This window comes from Panthera onca, chromosome X (assembly GCF_046562875.1).
Source record: "Panthera onca isolate mPanOnc1 chromosome X, mPanOnc1 haplotype 2, whole genome shotgun sequence".
Classification (NCBI taxonomy): domain Eukaryota; kingdom Metazoa; phylum Chordata; class Mammalia; order Carnivora; family Felidae; genus Panthera; species Panthera onca.
This window is the reverse complement of record NC_138357.1, coordinates 35272036-35296481: the sequence shown is the minus strand read 5'-3', so window position 1 is coordinate 35296481 and position 24446 is coordinate 35272036. Positions and strand designations below refer to the sequence as shown.

The 24446-nt window shown below is 39.4% G+C and overlaps 1 protein-coding gene across 1 annotated transcript in view; it reads left to right on the top strand.

Annotated features, from left to right (window-relative positions):
* HTR2C (5-hydroxytryptamine receptor 2C) overlaps window positions 1–24446 on the top strand; it is a 272146-nt gene that overhangs the window by 87731 nt on the left and 159969 nt on the right. The window contains exon 2 of the mRNA XM_081794046.1: window positions 20958–21063. Within this exon, the coding sequence (XP_081650172.1) occupies window positions 21029–21063 (35 nt within the window). The 5' untranslated portion in view covers window positions 20958–21028. The remainder of the gene's footprint in view (window positions 1–20957; window positions 21064–24446) is intronic.

Below are 24446 nucleotides of genomic sequence, written 5' to 3'. Positions count from 1 at the left end.
TCGTTTTCTCCTGCTGGGTAACAAATCACCCAGAACTGTGGCTCAAAACAACACCCATTTATCAGCCCACAGTTCTGTAGGTCAGAAGCCCAGGGTCGTCACCTGGGTTCTCTGTTTAAGGTCTCAAAAGGCTGATGTCAGTGTGTCTGTTGGGCCCAACTCTTGTGTATAGGCTCTGGAGAAGAATCTGCCTTCCTGGTCTTTTAGGTTGTTGTTGGAACCCAGTTCCTTATGGTTGTAGGACTGACATCCCTATTTTCTGGCTGGCTGTCAGCTGGGGACTGCTTTCTGCTCCTAGAGGCAGCCCCCATTTTGTTTCTCACATGGCTGCCTCCACCATCAAAGCCAACAACTGCATTTAGAATCCTTTTTTAAAAATGCTTCCATTCCCTCCGACACCTCCTCCAGTTACAAGCCAGAGAAAACGTCCTACTTTTAAAATCTTTTTTTTTTTTTTTTTAAGTTTGTATTTTTTGAGACGGGGAGAAAGGACAAGCGCGAGGAAGGGGCAGAGAGAGAGGGAGAGACAGAGAATCCCAAGCCGGCTCCGCACTGTCAGCGCAGAGCCCATCGTAGGGCTCGATCTTTCGAAACGGGGAGATCGTGACCTGAGCCTAGATTGAGAGTCAGACGACGCTTAACCCACTGAGCCACCCAGGCGCCCTGAAAGTTTCCTACTTTTAAACGGCTAATGGGATGAGATTAGCTCTGCCTGGATAATCTCTTTTGCCATATGGAGCAACAAGCTCATGGGAGTAATATCTCATGTTTACATGTCTCTGTCACACCTACTGGACGGGGGACTGTGCAATGGTGAGGGTCACTGGGATCATTCTTAGAGTTTTTGCCTGTCGTACTAACCCAATATCATGAAAAGCTTTAAAGTTTCAAAAACTTTTGACCAATATTGACAGCACTGAAGTGCACTGTAGTGTGAAATTCAGAACACACACACACACACACACACACACACACACACAAAGTGTTTCACAAAAAGTATTTATTCTTACTGCGTGCAATAAATGATGTTATTTTCTATTCTCTTCTATGTCATAAAAATTACTTCAACCTACCCCATTTAGAACCCCCTCCCTTTTTTTCTTTTTTTGCCACATTGGGAAAGGCAGCCGCTTTTGTTTCCTTTCTGGGAAACCCCTTGGTAATTTTCGCAGTCTGCAAAACTGGTCCATCAAAATTGGGATGAGATAACATTTGAAGAGAATTATCTGTTACTTTTAATAGTAACTTATCTTATTCTTTTTTACATCAGTGTCCTTGCCATGTGCACATCGATATACCTTTAATATAAAGAAAGAGGCTCCAGAATTCTATATGTACCCACATAGACTGTTGCACGTGGGGGTAAGAGCGTTTTATTCTATCAAAACCACCACAGTGCCCACCAATATAAATGACCTTTTTCTTGTAGTTATTGTGGTAGTCACTAGATGGCAGCTCTAAAATGTGTGTTGCCCAAAATGAAAGGTGTCCACAGAAGGAAGTCTTATTTATTAAGTACTAGAATTCTACCTGAGACATTCTATGGGATCTTGAGAATGCTCCACGATAAAGTGAGTGTTCATGTGGCACAGTTTAATGTCCTCAAGTTTTCTTTTAGAAATATTTATTTATTTACTTAAAAATTTTTTTAATGTTTATTTATTTTTGAGAGAGAGAGAGAGAGCGCGCAAGAGAGGGTGAGTAGGGGAGGGGCAGACAGAGAGGGAGACACAGAATCCAAAACAGGTTCCAAGCTCTGAGCTGTCAGCACAGAGCCCGACGCGGGACTCGAACTCACGGACAGCGAGATCATGACCTGAGCTGAAGTCGGACACTCAACCGACGGAGCCACCCAGGCGCCCCTAGAAACATCTATAATACATTTTCTTTCTTTTTGCTTTAAGCTATGGCTTATTAATACGACTCATCATACAGTTCATCATTCCACTCATACACTCATACACTGTAAGTGGCTTTGGATCTGCTAGGCTTGAGACTGAAATACAGTTTCCTGCCAGTAACCTTCTGCCCGATGCAAAATTGGCACAGCATGAATCTTTCAGATCCCAACCCCTTGTTACCTCTTAAAGAAGCCATATTTGATCGACCAATCCAAACTAACCTCGCTGGTGGCACCCTCTCCTTTCTCTCAGCGCCAATGCCAACCTCCAGCAATATGGGACGTGTGTGATCATTCATCCAAGGTCTGCGACACGCAACAGACGTTCTCCTCCATCCAAAAAAAGGATCCTATCTATTTTGCTTCTCACCCTGCCACCAGCACCTAGCACGGTGCCTGACATACAGAAGGCCCTCAATTGAAGCTTATTCAATAAGTTAATGATGACGCCGAGCATCAAGTCTTTTCTTTTATCCTCCTCGGGTGTTTTTTTTTTTTTTTGTTAGAGACAAAGTGAACCGCCTTCACTGTCATTGCGAAAAAGAAGGCAACCACTTTTAGGTGTCGTCTTAAAGCCTGCCTCTGCAACTTTTTAATGAACATGATGACTTTGAAAAAAAAAAAAAAAAAGGCGTACCTGTCATTTTCGTAGAGGAAGAGAAGAAATATCAAGCTGCTGGCCAATGTTTTCTTTCTCGAGACTGCATTTCCCGTGATTCACCGGATTTTACAGGACTGCCAGTTCCTTCATTAACATCAACGGTTGCCGCCACAGATGAATGTCTTGGCAAAGGAAGCATGAGTCTGCGGACTTGAAAGAATATAAAATATAAGCATCATGAATGCATCTCTTCATTTTATTGTAGCAGTTTACGCTGGCAGGGGCTTTTGTACTCCTTCATATTGTGTTTCTTTCACAACAGCATAGCTCAGAGAATGAAGCGTCGAATGACTCCTTGAAATGGAACATGAATTATGCCTTAGTGTAAACAAGACTGACATGCTACTCCAAATCATGATGAATGGATGTGAAAGCCTGTAATTCCACCTGCCCTAGTCAATAAAAACACATTCCATCAAGCTCTCCAGTTTGATGGACACAACATACCTTCCCCAATTCACCGGCTCTTTGTTTTATCCTTGTTGTTTTATCTGAATAGCAAGCGCCCCACGGAAATAGAAACTTCAGGAATGGTTTGCTGATGGGCTTTGAGTCAACATAAAGACTCCACATGGACTGGACATGCTCATTTTTTCCTCACCTGCCAGTCCTGCTTTGAGCTTAAACATGAAAGTAACCCACAAAGGTGGTTCTTTTACACTCATTGCAAGCGTTAAGAGCAATATATATATGATTTATAAAGTTTGATTTGTATAAATGTACTCTCCAGGGGGCTTCCTCCTCTTTATAATACGTTGCGTTACTTCACCATGTTAAACAGAAACATATAGCTTTTGGCAACCCAGTCAAGAAAAGGGTAGTAACCGAGCAGTCACATATAATGGACATATAATTTTACAAAATAAAAATATTAGACGGGGTTAAGTTGAAAGGTCATTGATCAGCCTGGTATTTTTTATTTTTTAATTAATTTATTTATTCAAATCCAAGTTAGTTAACATACAGTGTAGTATTGGTTTCTGGAGTAGAATTTAGTGATCCATCACTGACATATGACACCCAGTGCTCATCCCAACAAGTGCCCTCCTTAATGCCCGTCACCCATTTGGCCCATCCCCCCCACCCAACACCCCACCAGCCACCCTCGGTTTGTTCTCTGTATTTACGAGTCTCTCACGGTTTGCCTCCCTCTCTGTTTTGATCTTATTTTTCCTTCCCTTCCCCTACGTTCATCTGTTGAGTTTCTCAAATTCTACACATGTGTGAAATAATATATTTGTCTTTCTCTGCCTGACTTATTTCGCTTAGCATAATACCCTCTAGTTCCATCCACGTTGTTGCAAATGGCAAGATTTCGTTCCCTTTGATCACCGAGTAGTATTCCATTGTATATATATACCACATCTTCTTTATCCATTCATCATTTGATGGACACTTGGGCTCTTTCCATAATTTGGCTAATGCTGATAGCGCTGCTATAAACAGTGGGGTGCATGCGCCCCTTCGAATCAGCATTTTTGTATCCTTTGGCTAAATACCTACTACTGCAATTGCTGGGTCGTAGGGTAGTTCCACTTTTAATTCTTTGACGAACCTCCATTCTGTTTTCCAGAATGGCTGTACCAGTTTGCATTCCGATCAGTCTTTTAGAAAGCTATGATTTTAAGATTTGTCCAAGCTGTTTTTTTCTAGAGTTTATTAAAAACAACTAAACAAAAGGAAAAAATATTTTAAATACTGTTGTAGGTAAAGACCAAAGACCAAGCACAAGCTACCACCCCCCCTCCAACCCCTCCCCCCCCCCCCAAGGTGGGATAGGTGTGATATTCCTCAGGCACTCCTGGCTGCCCAAGAACAAAGGAAAGGGAAAAACCAATGGTTAACTGATAGAACTCACAGTCATGCAGGACCCGAGTCTCCATCAGTTTATAAATGTTTTAGTAAATTACAAGAAAAAGGCAATCCTATCAACAACCTAATCTCCAGAAACTTACAGACTCAGCTTCCTGGAGCCCCAACATCACCCTCCACTCCATAGTGATGTGGGGAACAAAGACAAGAAGGAAGTAGTAGGTAAAATTAAATTTCGTTATGACCGCAGCCCATTGACAAATACTTGAGGCAAATGCAGAGTATAACGTTTCTCCAGGCACTCCCTACCGCCCTGAATGTTAGCACCTTGCTAAAGGGAAGCCGGTTGACAATAGCAAGGCCTCAGGTATCTTAGCCCTCTTTAGCATATGAAAGCCCTTCTGGAGGCCTCCATTTTGCCTTTCCCTCTCCCAACTCCATAGTATATAACCAACCACTCTTCACAACCCCAGCGCAGCAATTTCTGCCCACGGTCCTGTCCCCGTGCTTCAAGAAAATCACCTTTTGGCACCAAAGACTTCTCAAGAATTCATTTCTGGCCATCAGCTCTGGACTCCCCCCATTCCAAAACCCCATCATCAATGACTACCAACCAACTAGCCTAATTTAACTAAAACCACACAACAACAACGAAAAACAAAACAAAACCCTCTAAGAGCTCTTTATCCTCAACGCTCCAACTCAAAAAGTTCAAAGCTATTTCTGAGCACCTACTAGGTGTCTGCCTAAAAAGTGACGAAGAGATAGATGCTTCTTAATGGAATTCTTACTCAGAATGTCATTATGGACATTAAGATGGGGGAAAAAATGTATCATATTTATAAAGATGTGTTAATAGCACATTGTTTCCATGGCACTATAACACCTAAAGACATAAACATCACGTGAAAAACCTAAGAAAAGGCATTCAATTCTGAATGCAGGTGCTTCTATGGTAAAACGAGATTGTCCAGATACCCCTTTTCTCTGGACCAGATTGCCGAACACTATCAATTTTAGCTCAGGATGGTAGTATAATCCAGCCAATTATAAGGAGAATAAAGCCGACTGGAGAGTGTATTTATGCTGAACCTGCTGCTACAAAACTATTTACAAGAAATAATTTCTCCTCTGACAAGCCATTTATTTCCACACTGCAGTTCATAACTTAAGTGAGTGACTTCTTTTCTTTCTCCACACGTGTAAATTCTCAGAGTGTTTGAATACCATGGAAACTACAAATTTCAATTCCAGTTTGATGCAAAAACAGTCTACTTTCAACTTTCCCCTTTTTTTTTCCAGGTGACACTATTTAGACACATATATTATAACCATTGCTGACTGATTTGCCTCCCAATCTTTGAAGACAAACTTTAAAAATCGAGATACAATAAATTTTTATTGTGAGTTATTTCATTACGAATATATCACATTAGAATTGTATATTATGCAAGTAATCCATGTTAACTAAAACAGATTGGGAGTTAGTCATGTTGCTCTGAACATAATTTTAAAATAGATAATTCCAGTTGACTAATTTGAGAAAATGCACTTTCCCATGAAATCAACATACCTCTCCATTTTAATATCTGCCAATTATTTAGCTTTTTACAGAGCAATTTCACATTTATCAGCTTTTTGGCCATACACTAGATTAAACACAGTCGGAGAAGGATTGAAGAGTTGCCCAAAGTTATGAAGTTAAGAAGTAAAAAAGTTGGACTTAACTTTCCATCTTTGGATCCCCAAAATCTATGCTCTTTCAAACACGACATACTTCCGTCTTCCTTTAATAACAAAGTCAAAGGGCTAGATGGGTGATGGGTATTAAGAAGGGCACTTGTGATGAGCACCGGGTGTTGTACGTAAGTGATCAATCACTGATTTCTACTCCTGAAACCAATATTGCACTGCATGGTAACTAAAACTTAAAGAGTAACAGGGACACCTGGGTGGCTCAGTTACGCATCCAACTTCAGCTCAGGTCATGATCTTGCAGTTCTAAAGTTCGAGCCCCGCGTTGCCCTCTGTGCTGACAGCTCAGAATCTGGAACCTGCTTCAGATTCTGTGTCTCCCTCTCTCTCTGCCCCTCCCCTGCTCGTGCTCTGTCTCTCTCTCTCCCTTTCTCTGTCTCTCAACAATAAATAAACATAAGAAAGAAAGAAAGAAAGAAAGAAAGAAAGAAAGAAAGAAAAACAAAATCAATATAGAATGTTGTTAATATTACCCTAGCATGTTTTGTGATAACTTTTTTCACATATTGATGGCACATGTAATGGACTCCTTGATAATAAATATAAATTCCCTTTGCTGTAGATTAGTTGTTGTTCTTATGCTAGTGTGACTTTGAACTTTCGTTTGTATCTACATTGAAAAATAAAATCTGCAAAATAAAAAAAAATTACAAAGTCCGTTTATCCCCATACCTCATACATGTTGATCCTAAAGGTTTAGAGACAAAACGTTCTCAAAAAGTCAGTTGCCTGACTCAAAAATTTTAGTGTTATTCAGCACTATATATAACGGACCAAAGACTTTCTATGCGTACTTAACTATGTGACCTAGAGGGAGAGGGCCTTATTTGGCAAACTCTTCAACTATAATTGAATACTTCATTGCTTCAAAGGAGTCTCTGCTTTCAAAGTCACTGGCACAGTGAAACAGTTTTAACAAGATCAAAGGCAGTGTCATGTTGCGAATCTCTTTAGCCAAAACTACAAGCTACGTTCCCTTGTTCTTTAAAATCTCCCCAGCGGGGAGGAGGGGGGGGGGTGCCTGGGTGGTTCAGTAGTTAAGTGCTCATGACTTCAGCTCAAGTCATGATCTCAGAGTTTGTAAGTTCGAGCCCCATATCGGGGGTCTCTGTGGTCAGCACAGAGCCCGCTTAGGATCCTTTGTCCCCCTGTCTCTGCCCTTCCCCCAGTCCCCCCCCCCCAAAAATAAATAAACACTAAAAAAAATGGAAATCCCGCTAGCAGAGTTTTGCTTTGCCTACAATCGCAACTGTGCTAAATTCACAAACTGCATCACAACAATAATCTAGGACTATTTGTTGGTGGGATTCTCTCCATACTACTTGTTTGAATACATAAACTGGTATGTTTCCCAACAGAAAAAAATTGCCTTCTTTACATTTTTGCTCTAGCCACGGAAGTGTTAATTGTATCTAAAAATCACTTCGGTCCCCTGCTATTGTTTTGGGTAAATCAAATGATCAAGAAAGCAAGTGTGAGATTTAACAAAGTTTTGCGTCAACAACTTATGTTTGGGAATCGTCTCGCCAGCATATCTCTGCCAGACTCGGTCCCCGGAACAGTATGCATCACACAACCATGTGGGGCTTCCAGACTAGGAATTAATACAGATTTGAGACCAACAGTTTTCTTTCCTTTTCTTCCTTGTGTGTCCTTCTCTCCCTCCCTCCCTCCGCACCTTTATTCTTTCCTTCTCTTCTTCCTCTCCTTTTGTTCCCTTTTTCTTCCCGCCTTTAGCCTGACTTCCTTTGTGGAATATTTGAAGAGCCACGTGTTGAGGAAGGTATTCTACTGCCTCTAACTTTGTAGCCTGTGACATTTCCTTCGTGTCTTTCTCTTAAAGGGAGGGTATGAGGCATCGGTACTAAAAGTTGTGCGTACAGTAGTGAGACTTTAGTCATCTGTGACTCTTGGAGGCCCTTTGCCCTCCGGAAGGCTCAGCATCAAAAGACTGGAAAGAGATTAATTTGCTTCTAATCTTGGCACTGACAACAGTTAACAACATGACACTGGACAGGGCATTTATCCTTTCAGATCGGTTTCCTCAAACTATCAAAACAGGAAGTTGGATGGTCTTCGAGTGGTCCGTTTCAACACCTTCCCTGCGAGTGCACTTACTAGGCCTAGAGACCGACCAGTACAGCCTTCAATGTAGAGAATTTCGCAGTTTCTTGCAGAAGTCGAACTACCGTTAAGGATTCGTGGTACAGGGTGAATGAACGTAGACACTGGAGTGAACGATTCTGAACTTGACTCCACCTCTACCACTTACTGTCTGCATTTGGTATTTTAACATCTCAATTTATTTTTTCAATCCGCGATTGCCCCGTTGCCATGGTAATGATTAAAGGAGACAAAGCATATAAAGCATTTCCCACAGCGTTTGACGTATGAGAATAAATTAATCCATGAAGACAATTGTTACCCGTCCTCCTTTTCTACTCTTTTCGTACTGAGAAATGACTACAGGGATTTCTCCATCAAGACGATTCTTTATTCCTCTCTCTACTTCTCTTTGGTTGACAGATGCCGACTTAGACAGAAACACTTCCCAGGGCATACCACAATAGCAGATTCAGTGGAGTGAACTTTGTAAAGTCTTACACTAACCCAGCTTCTCTATTGCCACATACAAAGCATCTGGCCAAAAGGTATGTGGGACGCGGATGAATAAGTTTCCACAAATATTGGCCTGAGCTGGGTCCTTGTCTCATGAATGTAATTTCTCAGTTTTTGGCAAGTTAATTGCAATGACCATTTAGAATAATTTCTGGCTATCTCTGAGAAGCAGGTGTTTTGTGATCTGTAGAATTTTTCAAATATATATATATATATATATATATATATATATGCCATAAGATTAGCTGTGGAAACACTATATTGCCAACTCTTCTTTGGCTTTCATTGTTTTTAGCTGCCTCTCTATACAGATGGTTTTAATCTGGACCAAAATATTTTAGTAAGTTCAAATAAGATTTTAAAATTTGAGGAATCTTTCTTGCAATACAAGTCGTGCAGTAACAACAGATCTTATTTCAGAACCCCAATACCAGCAGCTGGTGGGAAAAAATGAAGTTCCAATAGAGAAGAGTAGTGAATATATAATCACAAATATGTTCGTAGGCTTAAGGAATGAGGTAATTTGCCAAAAGTAGCTTGCGTGACTTTTATTCCTTTACCTATAGAAAAGATGAGTAAAATCTTGAAAGTATTAAAACACTGTATGGATTTACTTTACCACAAGTTAAGAATCAATTGAGAATGAGGGGCGCCTGGGTGGCCCCGTCGCTAAGGCATCCAACTCTTGGTTTCGGCTCAGGTCGTGATCTAGCAGTTGGTGAGATCGAGCCCTGTGTCAGGTTCTGCGCTGACAGCACAGAGCCTGCTTGGGATTCTGTCTCATGCTCTCTCTCTCTCTCTCTGCCCCTCCCCCACTTGCACTTTCTCTCTCTCTCTCTCTCTCTCTCTCTGTCTGTCTCAAAATAAATAAATAAGTATTTTTTTAAAAGAGAAATAATTAAGAATCAATAGAAAGCACAAGAATGCAATGTGCAGGGGTCTTTGCTTTATTTAATGGTGTATCCTGTTGGGGAGGGGAAATTTCTTCTCTACTCCTCTTGGTTCTTTGGCTGTTTTAATAATGAGATTAACAGAAGCCAGATGGACAAGGGATAAACAAATTTAATTTTGTATGCATGGGTGCCCCAAAGATATGAGACCCACTGACAGGCAGTTGAGGTTAATATGCAGTTCTGAGCTAAGGAGAAGGGGGTAAGGGGCTCGGACTTCAAAGCAGAGAAAGACAATTCATAAGACGGGAGAAACAAATGCTTGGGAAAAAAATGTCTGCTTGCCATGGGGAAAAGTCTTTTTGTTTTTTAAAATTTTTTTAATGTTTATTTATTTTTGAGAGTGAAAGAGAGAGAGTGGGGGGAAGGGCAGAGAGAGAGAGGGAGACACAGGATCTGAAGCAGGCTCCAGGCTCTGAGCCGTCAGCACAAGAGCCCAGGGCGGGGCTCGAACTCACTAACTGCGAGATCATGACCTGAGCCGAAGTCTGACACTTCACCAACTGAGCCACCCAGGTGCCCCAAAAGCCATTCAAATGTACACAAAAAAGTTACCTTTTGCAATAGCTGTCTTCCTGGTGCAGGCTCCCTATCTACATATTTTTAGGCAGTTAAGTGGGAGATGAAAAGCTCTCCTTGAGTCTCCTGGGCCTTGATTATCTTCAGCTCAAAATAATCCACACCCCAAAGTGGCATATTCTGAGGTGGCCTGCCTGCCCTGAATCCCATCAATGCCAAGTGTCTAGAATATCGCCAAGCACATAGTAGGCATTGAATAAATGAACAATGTCCTGATGAACACATAAACTCTTTGCTTACATTGTCTTCCTATGCGTGCTTTTTAAAATATCCCCCAATTATTCTTTTAGAATCTTGACCTTGCAATATGCTAGGAAAAACTGCTTCACCTCTTTGAACCTAACAATTTCTTCTTTTATTTTTTTTCTTAAAATGAGTTGTGGAACTTAAATTAGGTGAAACTACTGATCATAGTGCCTGGCACATAGTAAGTGGTCATTAAATGTGTGTGGATTTTATTTTATTAGCACTGCACCCGCGTTTTGAAAAAAAAATAAAGCCCTACAACTTCAACCTAGAAAGTTGTCTATAAAATAAGAAATCAGGACTTCTTGGGACCGATTTTAAAATGTAACAGTTGACGTAACAGCACCCCCTATCATTTACTACTTAAAGACAACCAAGTGTTCATGTTGATGTAGATAATGTATTTTTGTTACACAAATGCATGATTTAGACAGCATCATATGCAGTGTGGAAAAGTAAAGCATTATTTACACGCCATTTCTGTGACACCCCCAATACACACACACACACACACACACACACACACACTTTGAAATCATGAACCAAAGGATTTGAAGACTTACGTGGACTTGAACTTCCTGACAGATTTTATTTTGTAAGTTGAGTTGCACAGGAGGTGCTCTGGAAGGGTAATTAGCAGAATTCTTCACGCATCCAGTTAGGAAAAAAAAAGGCAAAAACATTACATGTCATTTGTGGTCTGTTATTTTAGCTGTAAGAGCACTGAGAGGAGTTATAACATAGATCCGTTTCTCCCAATATTGACACCATCTGGTATAAAGTTCACAGAACTCGTGCAAGAAACAGTATTTTCAGAGTTGTCAAACTGAAGTACTATTTTTCTCCATCAATAAATCAAAAGGAATATGAGCACACAACACAGTAAATGGGTATTAGTTCAGCATTAAACCTTTAAAGCAGAAGTCAAGCTTTACATAGCCATGAATCTGGTCATTACTTCTTAAACTTCACTTCTCTCAATTCTGGGCATAAGATTTTTTTTTTTAAACAGAAAATTACAGTTAAATACGTTTGTGCTCATTTTTTGGTGAGTCTGCATAGTCTCTTAACTCTTGTGGATGAGACGGGCATTTAGAATTCCTTGAAGGAAGTAGAAACAGGAAATGGGACAGAACACGTGCGCATAAATGTTTAGGATTTGGAGGTGGCGTTCTGAGATACCCAAGTTAAGAATCACTGTCACGTGCCCTTCAATCCAAGGCTCTGTGAATGTCATCTCTTACAATGAATTGGCAAAGACAAGAAGTAGCATCTAATTGTAACCAAACTGAGCTATGTAGAAGCATCTGATTTATAAAGTGGCATAAAACAATATCAAACCTTTACGAAAAACAAAAACCTGAATCACAGCATTTCAGAGCCAGAAGAGATAGAGATCCCCTATCGCAAACCCTTCATGGGATGGATGAAAAAAACTGAGGCCCAAATTGGTCCAGTGACTTACCCTAAGTCACACATCAAATAAGTCAGGGCTGGAACCTGTGTCCTCAACCTTCTCGCCTACTCTTCTATGCGATGCTATGTGTACTTAACATTGAAGGTACTAAATGATACTAGACTAAATTATGTATTATATAAATTATTAATAATACAATTAACTTTGACTTCGCCTCAGTTTTCTGTATCTGTGATAGATTTTAATTTCATGTTGTTGCTCTGTTATTTATAAGCCTTGCTGTATTTTGATGACTTACATGCATTGTATAATACCATAAAATGCACAGGTTAGAGTCGCTTTGGTGTTTTTTGTTTTTGTTTTTTTTTTAATGGGACAGCAGAACCGTGAAGAGACTGATCTTTCTGCTCCAAAGTGGATTGTTTGTTTGTTTCTCTCCCTTTATCTAGGTGATTCTAAAGCTGGGAAATAAAGAGCTGTTGGAAAGATGAGGAGTTAAGGGTTCATTCGGCTGTCCAGATGTATCCAAGTACCCCGTTATTTGGCAATAAATACATCTGGGCAACTGATTGAACTTTTCGCTCTTCACGACTCGACTGAACCGTCTACAGCCAGAAAGAAGGGCCTGCTCTTCCGCCAAATGTCTGTCGTCTCTTAACCTAACGAAATGGAAAGTGGGAGTTGCTTATGGGGGGAGGAGACACCAATGTAAATGTAAGCGGGGACACATGTAAATTGAATTTTAAGTATCTCAGCCAAAAAAGATGAAGAGGTGTTCCCCCGACTGGTTTGCAAAATTAAAATCAAACCGACGTAAAACTTTGAACTGTTTTCATCAGTTGACTCTTGTTATGTGCTTAACTTACTGTATTTTTTATGGTGATTGAGAATAACCAGCAAATACTGGCTAATATTATTACTCTGGTGTATATACATACATATATATACACATATATATATATGTGTATATACACACACATATATATATATACACATATATATGTATATATGTGGATGAGGTTATATATATATATAACCTCAGGTTATGGCTCCATATAGTGGTCCGTCTAAAGTATTTCCCCCAGTCTCTCTTTATCCCATTGGGCTATTTCATTTCATTTTATTCATAGCAGTCCTTACTACCTGAAACTATCCTACTTCTTTGCTTAAACGTTGACTATCTCCCGCTAGGGTGTAAGCTCCGTGAGAGCAGGGATCTTGTCTACCTTGTTTGCCACTATGTGCCCAGCATCTGGCAGGGTGCCTAGCATAAGCTAGGCAGGCAAGAAATATTTGAATACACGAAAGCGCTGTTATGCAGAGCTCCCAGTGCCGTAAATCAGGTCCCCCAAACAGATTTCACATATGGTTTGCTCTGTGAGCTCTGCTGTTGAAATGCCATCAGTTTCGGGGCGCCTGGGGGGCTCCGTCGGTTGAGCGACCGACTTCAGCTCAGGGCATGATCTCGTGGCTTGTGGGTTCCAGCCCCGCATCGGGCTCTTTGCTGACAGCTGGGAGCCTGGAGCCCGCTTTCGATTATTTACAAAAATAAAAATTAAAGCCATCATTTTACTCTGCTACGTCGATACTAACGCTCAGATAATTCGGGGAGAGTTCTGCAACCACGTATGGAGAAAGTAATTTCAAACACTGGGCACTCTGTTCACTCAGACAGATTCTCTGGAGGTCTGTTACGATTATCATGGAATAATTGGGGTAGCTATTTTAACTCTATCAACTTGGAAGGCGTTTTGTTGTTAAAGTGTTATTTTAGGTAAATGGAATAGGTCTCGGTGTGAAACACTTAGGACCTTACACACTGTAGATTTTAGGAGTTAACTATCTTGGTAAGTCTCACTAACTTTAATAGTCGTCACTCATAAAATATGGGAAGCACAAGCAGAAGCATTGAGTCAATACAAACAGGGAGAAAATATTTCCTGTTTCATTTTAATGCCAAGTACAAGATGAAGGGTTAAATTTGTGTAAACAACCTCTGAGATCACATCCAGGGGGTGAGGGCAGGAAATGACACCAGACCTGCATTCAAAAAGAATAATCACTAGGGCGCCTGGGTGGCTCAGTCCGTTAAGCTTCTGACTATTGGCTTCTGCTCAGGTCACGATCTTACCATCTTACGGGTTCGTGAGTTCCAGCCCCACATTGGGCTCCAGGCTGACAGTACTGAGCCTGCTTGGGATTCTCTCTCTCACTCTCTCTGCCCCTCCCCTGCTCATTCTCCCTCTCTCTCTCTCTCTTTTGCTCTCTCAAAATAAATAAACTTAAAAAAAAAAAAACAGAACAAATAGAAGAATCACCTTATTACCAGATCTAATGACATACCCAGGAGAGACCCAGAGTCTTGTCCAGTTAATGCCTCCTTGCCCTTCACTTTCAGAAGTGTCTCAGTTTGGAGAGGAAATTTTAATATCACCCAACATATATAACTGCATGTTCAGAACCATTAGATTTCCCTATGGCACACCATGAAGAAGTCTCCAGTTCTGGGTCTGAATCACTGTATTCTCGGACAAGTCAAAGAAAAAGATGCAGGGAGCAAGTTGATGGTATCACTTTATCCTGTTACATAGATCTGTACCCGACTTAGTAAGAAAGTAATCATTCCCATTTAAGTCTCTTAGCTTGAGGCTTTTTGCCTAATATAAAATATGATTTTCTGGGAAGCCGATTGCTAAACATCGGAAGGTTATGAAATTGCCTCTTCTGGAGGTTGTGCTAAAGAACATCAATTATCACATTTCTTCAAGTGGTTTAAATATAGGTCTGTTTGAAGGCAAAGGACTGGGTTATTTGATCACTCATAATTTTTCAGCTTTAGGAGTTGTATGAATTCATAATTGTAGACTAAATTAAGACCTTCCACTTGAAGATAGAAGATTTGAATTCATTTAACTTCACAAAATAAGTTTCTAAATTAGCTTAATTTGCTTGAATATCCTGTGTCGACTGGTGGACGAGTAGTCTTTACTTGCATCGGATATGATAACTGTATAATATACTAACTTTCTATTAAAATCATAAATAGCTGTTATCTGATTATACTTGGCAAAGGTGAATTTTTAGTATGGCAATTATATGTTTTAAGTGTTTTTTAACGTTTATTTATTTTTGAGAGAGACAGAGAGAGATGGTGTGAGCAGGAGAGGGGCAGAGAGAGAGGGAGACACAGAATCCGAAGCGGGTTCCAGGCTCTGAGCTGTCAGCACAGAGCCCGATTCGGGGCTGGAACTCACGAACCAGGAGATCATGACCTGAGCCCAAGTAGGACGCTTAACCAACTGAGCCACCCAGGCGCCCTGACAATTATATGTTTTATTAGAAAATCCCTACAGTACATTTGAAGTTGAGAGGAAAATTCCTACAATATTCATTAGTTTTAAGGATAGTTTTTGAATTAAAGGATTTCCCCCCAAAATGTTATAAATCTGTGCCACATTAATATAATCTTCTGAAGAATAATCTGAACATTTGTGACTAATTCACTTTTGATCTAGTATCTGCTGAAAGCTCAGAGGCCGTGATAACCACAGGGATAAGTTTTGAATTATGAGCCTATAATTTCTGAACAATGGAAACTGACAAAAATTAAACCTCTGCATTTATTATTACTTATAAAATTCTTGCATGCTTTATTATAAAAAGTCAAATGTCTAAGAATGATCTCAGGTGACTGCCTATTCTATAGTTTTTAAAACATTCAGTGTCAGATTGAATCTCTTCAGTGTGAGAGAAAATAATCTGCTTCATCACCATAATGAGCTCATGGAATTTCCAGAAACCTAATGTAAACTTTTTTAATGGAATAATCTTTAACTTCCAAATTTTGTTAAAACGTCAGGTAGAAACTCTGGCATTTTTTTTTTAAGTTTATTTATTTATTTTTTGACAGAGCAAGAGCATGAGTTGGGGAGGGGCAGAGAGAAAAGGGAGAGAGAGAATCCCAAGCAGGCTCTTTGCCCTTAGCACGGAGCCGATGCGGGGCTCAAACTCACGAACCGTGAGATCATGACCTGAGACAAAACCAAGAGTCAGATGCTTAACCAACTGAGCCACCCAGGTGCCCCAACACTGGCAGTTTCTTACTATTTTTTAAAAATGTTTATTTATTATTGAGAGAGAGAGAGAGCACGCATGAGCAAGGGAGGGGCGGAGAGAGGGGGAGACAGAATCCGAAGCAGGCTCCAGGCTCCGAGCTGTCAGCACAGAGCCCGACTCAAGGCTCGAACTCACAAACTGTGAGATCATGACTTGAGGTCGGTCACTCAAGCAACTGAGCCACCCAGGCGCCCCAGGTTCTTACTACTTTTTATCAGTATTATGTGTGGCCAGGTCTGGAAAAGAAAGACTAAGGAACAGTTTGAGGACAGAAAATGTGATTGAAACATGATTACTCTTTCTTCAGTGTCAAAGCATAGGAAAGGTAACAGTAAAAATGAGTTATAAATGGTGAGCTTTAGAAGATAGAAGGAAATGTCCACGGTTTTTGATACGGTCATAGACTTCTGTCCTCTCCAGGCACAATTTGAAAAAACAAACAAACAAAAAACCACAGCTCTTATTCTTAGGATCATTTCACTTCACACCTTAAATCTCTTCAAGTCTCTCCCTTTCCCTTCCCTTGGATCAGTCAAGTGCTTTATCCCCAGCACTTGGCTAAGGAATGTGGGAGCTACATGGAAAGGACATTTATATGGCTCTTCCTCTCAAAAATTTGTCTTTAGTACCCATTTAGTACACGGCAAAACCCTTTGAACATCTTCCTTTTCCTCACCAACCACCTCCTCTCATCTGGATGGTCCTCTTCTCTTCCCCTTCATCCAACTATATTCTAGATCCTTCCTGCACGACTGTATTGAAATGACGCTAATGTCACCAGCAATCTTCTTTCAGACAAATCGCACAACACGAACTCTGTTCCTTCTCAAAACAGTCTCCATTGACATTTTCCTTTTTGCCTATTCTTTCCATTTTTATTTTCTTCCCTCCTTGATTTTTCCTTTTCTCTAATTTAATGCCTACTCTCTGCTGCTTTAACACTTGACTCTTAAACTACGACTTTACTAGAATCCAAAATCGTGGGGTTTTCCTTGTTGTTTTTATCTCCCAATACAGAGCCATGTGGATGCTCTTTCATAAGCTAAATTTAATATGTGTAAAATTGATACAACATGCAAATTTGATTTCCCTTTCTCATCTTTGTAGTCTTTAGCAAATGAATTGAATATATAGTACTCTACAGACCACAGGATGCACATATATCTCTCACCCCTTGGATGGCAAATTGGCATGGAAAACTAGGTATCCCTTAAAGAGAGCACAACGCTGGTTTTCCCGGTGAACCATCAAGTTACTGTTCAGTGAATGCAGGAAGTGTAAGCATCACTAAATTCAGCAGGAAGTGTAGCATCGCTAAATTCATGCCCGTGCAAAACCCTTAAAATGCCATCAAGGAGTCAAAATAGGAGCTGTGTACTGAAGAACTCTTAGTTCCCATGACAGTCATTCTTTTATTTAGAGCTGTTACAGGAACCACACCAATTAGCTCTGAAATTAACACATTCCCAAGTCTAGCCTGAGGCCATGTGGGAAGGCCCACAGTGGGTTTTTATTTTCCATATTTCACTTCCAAGATGGTTATTGATAATGGCTCTTAAGTATTTTTTAGTGATACTGATAAACTTTGAGTGTTTGAAACTAATTTCTGAATATATACACTGGGGACCTTATTTTGGCTCAGTTGTCCTCAAGTATTCACACTATTTTTGATAATATATGCTATTTGACACATAACATATGTTGACATATGAGGACAGATTTCATAGGCATCAATTACATGTAATGCTCAGGGTATGAGTCTTGCTTAATTAAAATTCCACATTAGGGGCACGTGCGTGGCTCAGGTGGTTAAGCGTCTGATTTCGGCGCAGGTCATGATCTCATGGTTTGCGAGTTCCAGCCCCGCATCGGTCGGTCTGCTGTCAGTACAGAGCCTGCTTCGCATCCTCAGACCCCCATTCTCTGTGCCCCTCCACAGCTCACACGCGTGCACGCTCTTTCTCTCTCAAAAATCAGCATAAAAAAGAAAAAATTGAAAAAATTAAAAAAATAATTGAAGTTATTCTGCAATATCTTGTATAAAATTGTACTGTTTGAGAACTATACGAAAACTGCTACTTGTTCCCCTTTTTGACCCAGCAAATGCAGTTACCGTTATCGATGTCGGAAGATCTTACAAAGCTTTAGCGAGAACATGAAAAATCTGTGACTAGTGTTGCAGAAAGAAATAAGAGATTAGTCCAAATATGTATTTACTGATCTTGAACTTATGTCTGTGATTTAGCCTGTGATTTTTCCCTTCATGCTTGATATAGTTAATTCATTACAGGTTGATCAACCATCTTTTTCTCTGCACAAAATTATGTATATGTATATATGCACACATACCCATATAAATGTGTATACATATTCTTAGAATACTTTCACACTGTCACATGACCAAACACAATTTCTATGAGAGCCACATAGATTCTCATCTAAAATGAATCACTCTATCAGTTATCCCACCAGTGACTTTTTTCTTAATTTTAGAAAACACAAGTCTTCCCGAACTTGAACACTGAGTTCACAGGTATCCTTTTTTTTCCCGTTCAACACAACCATGAGAATCTCATTATGAAAGATGGGCGGGGTCTGAGAGATTTGCAGATTAGAGTGTTCAGTTAGTGTTGTTTTGTTATGGGTTTGTTTTTTGTTTCTCTTTTTTTTTTTTTTTTTTTTTTTTTGGTTTGTTTCTCTTGTTATCTTATCCAAGGCTTTAAGAGGTTTTGTATTCCCTCCTCTTTTTGTAGGATTACTCACAAAACATTTCTCGTTGCAAAATATTGTCACAGTGACTTAGCCCTTTGGGGAGACATGTAATGTTTCTTACTTACTTTACATAAAGTTACTTACTTTACATAATTTATATAATTTATTCCTGTCCATCGTATTAATATTTCTAAACTTTTACCACCAATCCGGGAGCACTTTGTGTCAGGTTTAGTCAGTTTTAGTGAACAACAAAAAATGCAAATTTTAACAGTACAGAAAGATACTACTTTGTCCTTAAGGTATTTTAGTTAATAAACTGGACATCTATATACATAATATACTTTTGTGATTATTACTTGTGAGATTTGGAACTTAGAAAAATAAATACTTGTTTTTTAATTTTTCCATTGATATTTCATGGGAAAATATACATGTAAAAAAGATGACAAGAGCAATTAATTTTTAAAGAAATGTGGCATTTTGAGTGGCAATAAATAGGACTCTACCATGGCTGAGAATATGGATAATATAATGTTGAATGAGATGGTTATCATCTCGAGTTATGGCAAACACAGTTTCAATTGATTTGTTACCAATTGAATGATATCGGAATGAAGCGTATTTTACTTTGAAGCTTTTAAATTATATTAATTTTTAGGTTCTTGAAAAGCAAGCATTAGGAACAATTTTTATATTTTAATATTGGGAAAAGAGAAGGATTTTGATGTCTCTTGAGGACAAAGATGCAAAATAAGACCTTTTTGTCTTTCTGTATCCTTTTTTTTTTTTTTTTTTCCTGTCACTTATTTCCAGACCTCCCAGGAAAAGGGATTTATGTCTTTCTGTATCCTTTTTTTTTTTTTTTTTTTTCTGTCACTTATTTCCAGACCTCCCAGGAAAAGGGATTTATGCATTGCCTGGTGGCATTTTATGGGACAAAAATGGTCTGACTAATGATCTGGCGAACGTCACTCGATCTCTCCCATAGAATATTTTGTTTCTGAATACTGGAGGCCATATTTTATGCATTGCTGTAATGAAAGAGATGGTTATGAGGAAGATTTTGTGTAGGTGGCATTGATAGAACTCACAAGTGAGAAGTGAGGGATAAGAAGGAAGAATAAATTAAATTTGTAGCTTGAGTGACTAGAATAATAGCGCTACTAAATGAGATGGGAAATATAAGGAGGTACAATTTGTTCCAGTAAAATTTTACTTCCAGACTTCTAAAAGGAACTACAAAACACTAAAAAAGACTATCAACAAATTTTTCTCACATTCCTTGGAAATACTCCTAAATCAGACAGAACAGAGGATTTTTCAACGTTATCCCACATTCTCAAGCTATTCAAGTCCCTCTTTCTGCCCCTTCTCCCACCACAACTACATTTTTTTGTCACTGACACCCACTGCAGCCCATTTATTTTGGTATAAACCCAGTGCTGCTCTCTGGAGAATATTGTTGGTTGATGCAAAGTACAAATAAAGCTACGTAAATGCAGATTCCTTCCAGTTGAAGCAAATAAATTAGGAATGTTGCACAAAATATGTTCACTCCATAAAAGTATTTAGAATCAGGGGTGCCCGGGGGGCTCAGTCGGTTAAACTTCGACTCTTGATTTCGGCTTAGGTCACGATCTCTCGGTGCGTTCGATTGAACCCCTCGTGGGGCTCCACACTGAGCGTGGAAGGTGCTTGGGATTCTCTCTCTCTCCCTGTCTCTCTGCTCCCCCCCCTCAAATAAATAAACTTTTAAAAAAAACACTTATTTTAGTTTTCCATGTTCCTAGAAAATGAAACCTTTGATACATGTTATACTTGCTACTTAATTATGACATCACAAACTTTCCCCCAATGCTTTGCAAATTAAGAAGCGTATATTCTTAATTTCTTCCTCCAAACACCAATCGGAAGCTATGTGTACTCTAAGAAGAGATTTAGTAGAAGTCCCATATAAATAGAGTGCATGCAAGAAATTTTTAAGAAAACCAAAAAAAAAAAGGAAAGAAACATTATGACGGTTGTATATGTAAATAAACGCAAACTTTATTCTCTGCCATTTTTTATCACTTATATGTTTGTTATCACTTAATAAGTACATTTAAGTTTACTTAACTGGTTGTAATGCAAGTTATTTGGACATTTCACTAATTTTCTTTTTCTTTTTTTTTTTTTCTCTCTCCCCAGAAAGGATGGAATTATGAATTCAATCTGTTACATTCCCACTTCTCAACTTTAAACTTTACACCGAAGCAATCATGGTGAACCTGAGGAAAGCGGTGCATTCGTTCCTGTAAGGATGTTATTACTTACTATTTTCTAAAGGATAACTTTTAACGGTAGCTTGCTCAAAAAGGTTAAAAGGGCTTTTATACGACCATTCAGCTAGATTTGCCTCAAATTGCATAAATGACTTGCACCCCGTAGATTAATAGTCTGGGTGTTTCCTGTTCAAAAGTAAATGGAAAAAGCCCCAATAACTTGGGCTTCAATTAAACACAACTGCTTATGTATTCAAATAAAGAGTATGGCAATAAGATCTTAAATTCAAAAACAATTCCAGTGTTCCGGGTTGCTTTCTCTATGGTTCAAATGTAGAAACGGGAAAGGTCCTTTCCTTTTCCTTCCTGCGTGGACTAAACAACCAAGAGGGTAAAGTGTCTCCACAAGTTTCTGCTTTTATGAAGAATGGTTGAGAGGCACCTGCTTGGCTCAGTCAATTGAGTGTCTGACTCTTGATTTCGGCTCAGGTCATGATCTCACGGTTCAAGAGTTCGAGCCCTGCATCAGGCTCTTTGCGAACAGCACAAACAGCGCAAAGCCTGCTTGGGATTTTCTCTCTCTGCCTCTCCCCTGCTCACGCTCTTTTGCAAAATAAATAAATAAACATTAAAAAAAAGGAAGAGTTGAGGTTACAAAAGAATGGGTCAGAAGTCAGGGAGTAGAGGCTGGGGGTGTAGCTAGCCAGAGGAAAACAATGCCATCCTCCAAAGTCTTGACACAATGACCCAGAAGTTAAGATCAGTAGAATGTCACATAAAGGAAATAAGAATTTGGATCCAGTACTGGGCAATGCTAAATGTAATCTAATCCAAATATATCTTCTTTTTAACTTAAGAAAATGTTGGGCTGCTTTCTTCTAAACCCACTCTTTGAGAAATGGGACATGGGAAAAAAGATCCGGGGGTCTGTCAATTTTGATCAGTACAGTTGGGAAGCCTGGAGTCACCTTGCTCCTACAGTCTCCTCTATGATTTCTGTAAAAGAGCTCATCCAGGAAAAAGCTGATGGATTAGTGTCGGTTAAAACCACGTCAACGCTGGAACCTCTGCAAGACATGCCCCGAGAGCCGTATCTTGGATGTCATTGTACATGGTGGTGACGTTAGTCTCAGAGATGTGTGATTCTGAAAGAACAAGAACAGATAGGAAAAGGAAAGGGTGAAGGACAGTGATAAAGAAAGATAAAGAAGAGTCAAGTATGGGAAATGAAAGGACAGATGTTTCTATTCCGTGCCCCTGGGCCAACTCAGCGGGTAGCCACTGGTCCATATGCCAAAATGTAGGACTGTCATTAAGGGCACCAAATTATTCTGTATGAAATTAACGACTCCATACAGAATTTCGTCCATTCTATTAAGAGAAACAAGGTACCATCCATCTTTTCCCATGGTGTCCATTGGCATAGGCCATGCAAAAACACAGTAGATGTAAAATGTATACATTTTTACATCAAATGATCATCCTGTTCCTCTCCTAAGAATATAGAATCATATGCTCATTAAACAGCAGCACGGAATAAATCAGCTGCGTTGTTCAGAGAAAAACTGTGGTTTTTGTGTGCATGTTTTATGAGACTTCTGTGGTCTTAATAACAATTAAGCTTTAGGAGCAAGACTTACATTCTTTTTTTTTCTTTTTTTTTTTGTAAAAGGACTGTATATATGTCACTGAGTATGCAAATATTAGAAATTAGGTTTAATTGTGATATAGCCAATTCTTGATTACAAAACTATAGAAAATAGGTTTGAACTTTAATAAAAATTATAATGCTTTGCCCACAGTGGTACTCAATAAGAATTTATTAAATTTAATTGAGCTGACCCCAGGAAACTAAAGAAGATACCTTTCAGGATCTTCCCAATAAGACTATTTTATAATTGTCAATAGATATATTTAGATTCTATAAGCTTCCTTAGCAATTCAGTATTTGTCTCTGGACACTTTCATGAAAATTAAAAATGTATCTGACCAGCAGAGGAAGGCAAGATCACCACTTCAAGTGTTTCTCTACACACAATAAGACACTCAAATTATAAAATTGGTAATTGTCCAATAGTATTTCATGTATTTTTTATATATGATTGTATCCTACATTCCTCTATTATTCTTAGAGAAATATGGAAAGACTTTGATGTTCTCACAACTTACTTAGAAAACTGAAGTTGGACGCATATTCCCTAGGCAACTTTGATGTTTTCACAACTGACCATTGAAGATGCAGCATTTTACTGTGAGCATAACCTTTTGTGGGACTACCGGAGATGATCGTTAGCGATTGCAAACTAGAAATTAAAAAAAAAAATTTTAACGTTTTCATTTTGGGGAGGCAGAGAGACAGAGCGCAAGCGGGGGAGGGGCAGAGTGAGAGGGAGACACAGAATCTGAAGCAGGCTCCGGGCTTGGAGCTCCAAGCTGTCAGCACAGAGCCCGACGCGGGGTTCGAACCCACGGCGAAGTGCAGGATCATGACCTGGGCTGAAGTCAGATGCCTAACCGACTGAGCTACCCAGGCGCCCCTAGACTAGAAATTTTTTTAAGTTTATTTATTTATTTATATTGAGAGAGAGAGAGAGGAGAGAGAGGAGAGAGAGAGAGAATGAGAATGCTGGAGGGGCAGAGAGAGAGAGAGAGTGAAAGAGAAAGAATCCTAAGCAGGCTCCACACTGTCAGCCCAGAGCCCAGTGTGGGGCTGGAACTCACAAACCTTGAGATCACGACCTGAGCCAAAACCAAGAGTTGGATGCTTAACCGACAGAGTCCCCAGGCACCCCTAAACTAGAATTTTTTTTTTTTTTAATGCCAGAAGGACACGTTTTTCATCAGGCAGGCCAGAAAAGACCCAGTTTAAAATTACTGCCTGAGCTTAGTTTTGCATAAAGAGGTATCGTACTAAAAAAATAAGATCAGGATTTGAATTCATCACCAATTATGAAATACATGAGTTTGGGCATAGTTACCACAAAATACTTTTGTTTTAACTTTGAAGACAAAAAGAAAGCTCCAATATTTACTGAGGGCCTATTATGACAAAGGTACTATTTTCAGGACTTTACATGGATTATTGAATTTTCACAACAATCGTATGATAGAGAACATCCTTGTTGTACAGATGAAGAAATTGAGGCTCTGAAAGGTTAAGTGACTGGTCAAAGAATCATTGAGGCCGTGAGGTTAGAAAACTGACCACATGCCCAAAGCAGCAATTACAGTGACAGAATAATTAAAGCTGAGAGCAAATAACTTGCTTCTATTTATTTGGTCCTTTATTTCAATACTTTCTACTCACACTAATCACAGATTACTCATGATACATATTTTTTGAGTCATCTATCATTTTCGGTATTTTTTTTTTATGTTCCAGGAAAAGAATACAGCCAGCATTTGAAAGAATTCA